We start from the raw sequence: 1,533 nt of genomic DNA, 5'->3' as shown, positions 1-1,533 counted from the left end.
TAATACAGATTCAGCTTGAATCACACTAAAATCATATTTATTCTCACTATGTGGCACTCTATCTATTGTCACTGGAAGCATCCAACCATAATCTTCTTTTAGTGCTATAACACTGTAATTATGCCCTATACTCATTCCTCCAATAGAACCTGAATGAATATAACTTCTATCTTCTGATTTAGCTGAGTGCTTTTTTATATTGCCAGTAATATCTATTGCAAATGTATGTATATTCCCTGTATCCTCTATTGCTGACTCGAACAAAAAACTTTTTATTTTTTCCTTTGCTTCTGCTCTTTTTTCTTCTCTATTTTTTTTATTCTTGCGAGATGTAAAATAACCACCAATAGCACGATATAAGCTACTATATTTTCTTTTAAAAAATCTACTAAGGCTTAATTCAACTACTGTCATTGCTTTTAATGTAAAATTTGTTGCTAAAGCAAAGATTAAATCAATGCATGAATTTTTTTCATAGGGAAAAAAGATTTTCAATATTATTGAAATATTTTTTTAGCTCTTCAATATTTTTGACTTTTTTCATTAAATTATTTTTATTCTTCAGTTATAGTTGCAAATTTATCACAATTTGTCAAAAGTCCAGTTTATATGTTTTTGCTCAAATTTTCTATTTCTAGCAGAGCCAGAAGAAATTATAGGAATAATTAAAATGATTTTAACGCTAGAAGTAAAACGCTTGCAGCTTAATTTTAACCATCGAATTTATCCTTAACTTTGTTGAAAAACTGTTCAACCATTTTGGACCATATCGTTTCTATTGATCTGATCCATTGTAGTTGCTTCAATGTTTAGTTGAAAATTTACAATAAAATTTTGTTTTTAATTTGACAGAGAAACTAATACTGATTACTGTCCTATTAAATTGTCAATAGGAAGGACATTTTTATGGAAGAGATAGATTTATATAATCGGCTTAGCATTTTGCATGATGAATTAGGACATTTAAAAATTTTAAGTGATAACAATAATTTTTATCAGTGCTTTGCGGAAGATGAAAACATTAATAATGAATTATCTAAAGCTTTAGAAAAGATTGAGTTAGGAAAACAATTCGCATTTTATAATTTGGGAATATCAAAAGAAGATCAAGAACTATTATCAAATATAGAGATTATAGGGAATGAGAATAAAGTTATAAGATCAGAAGAATGTAAATATTTCAATCACTGTATTCTAAATGTAGTTGAGAAAACTATTGCAGAAAAGAGTATAAAAGTAAATGCACATCAAGCTAATATTTTAATAAATTATATTACAAAGATAACCAACAATATATTTGGAAAAAGTGATGGTAGTGAATTTGAGTTGATTATCAGAACTATGAATAAATATTCAGATAATCATGAGACTAATAGCTGTGAATATTGGCATATTGATAAAAGTTATGAAGATATAATTAAAGATAATACCAGCAAAATTAGGAAATACATTGGAAACAAAGTATTCTTAATACCGATAATAGGTGAAAAAACCCATTATAAAAATATAAGTGATGATTAAAGGCAAATGTTT

General features: G+C 26.7%; 1 protein-coding gene across 1 annotated transcript in view; it reads left to right on the top strand.

The window, feature by feature from the left end:
- Positions 1-906: 906 nt before the first annotated feature.
- Positions 907-1,533, top strand: part of TRIADDRAFT_62625 (uncharacterized protein) — a gene marked incomplete at both ends in the record, with an annotated part of 1,300 nt that continues 673 nt past the window's right edge. The window contains one exon of the mRNA XM_002118563.1: positions 907-1,483. Coding sequence (XP_002118599.1) covers positions 907-1,483 — 577 coding nt within the window. The remainder of the gene's footprint in view (positions 1,484-1,533) is intronic.

The sequence above is a fragment of the Trichoplax adhaerens genome, genomic scaffold (genome assembly GCF_000150275.1).
Source record: "Trichoplax adhaerens TRIADscaffold_209 genomic scaffold, whole genome shotgun sequence".
NCBI classification, from domain to species: domain Eukaryota; kingdom Metazoa; phylum Placozoa; class Uniplacotomia; order Trichoplacea; family Trichoplacidae; genus Trichoplax; species Trichoplax adhaerens.
The sequence above is the reverse complement of the archived record's forward strand: the minus strand, read 5'-3'. Positions and strand labels throughout refer to the sequence as shown.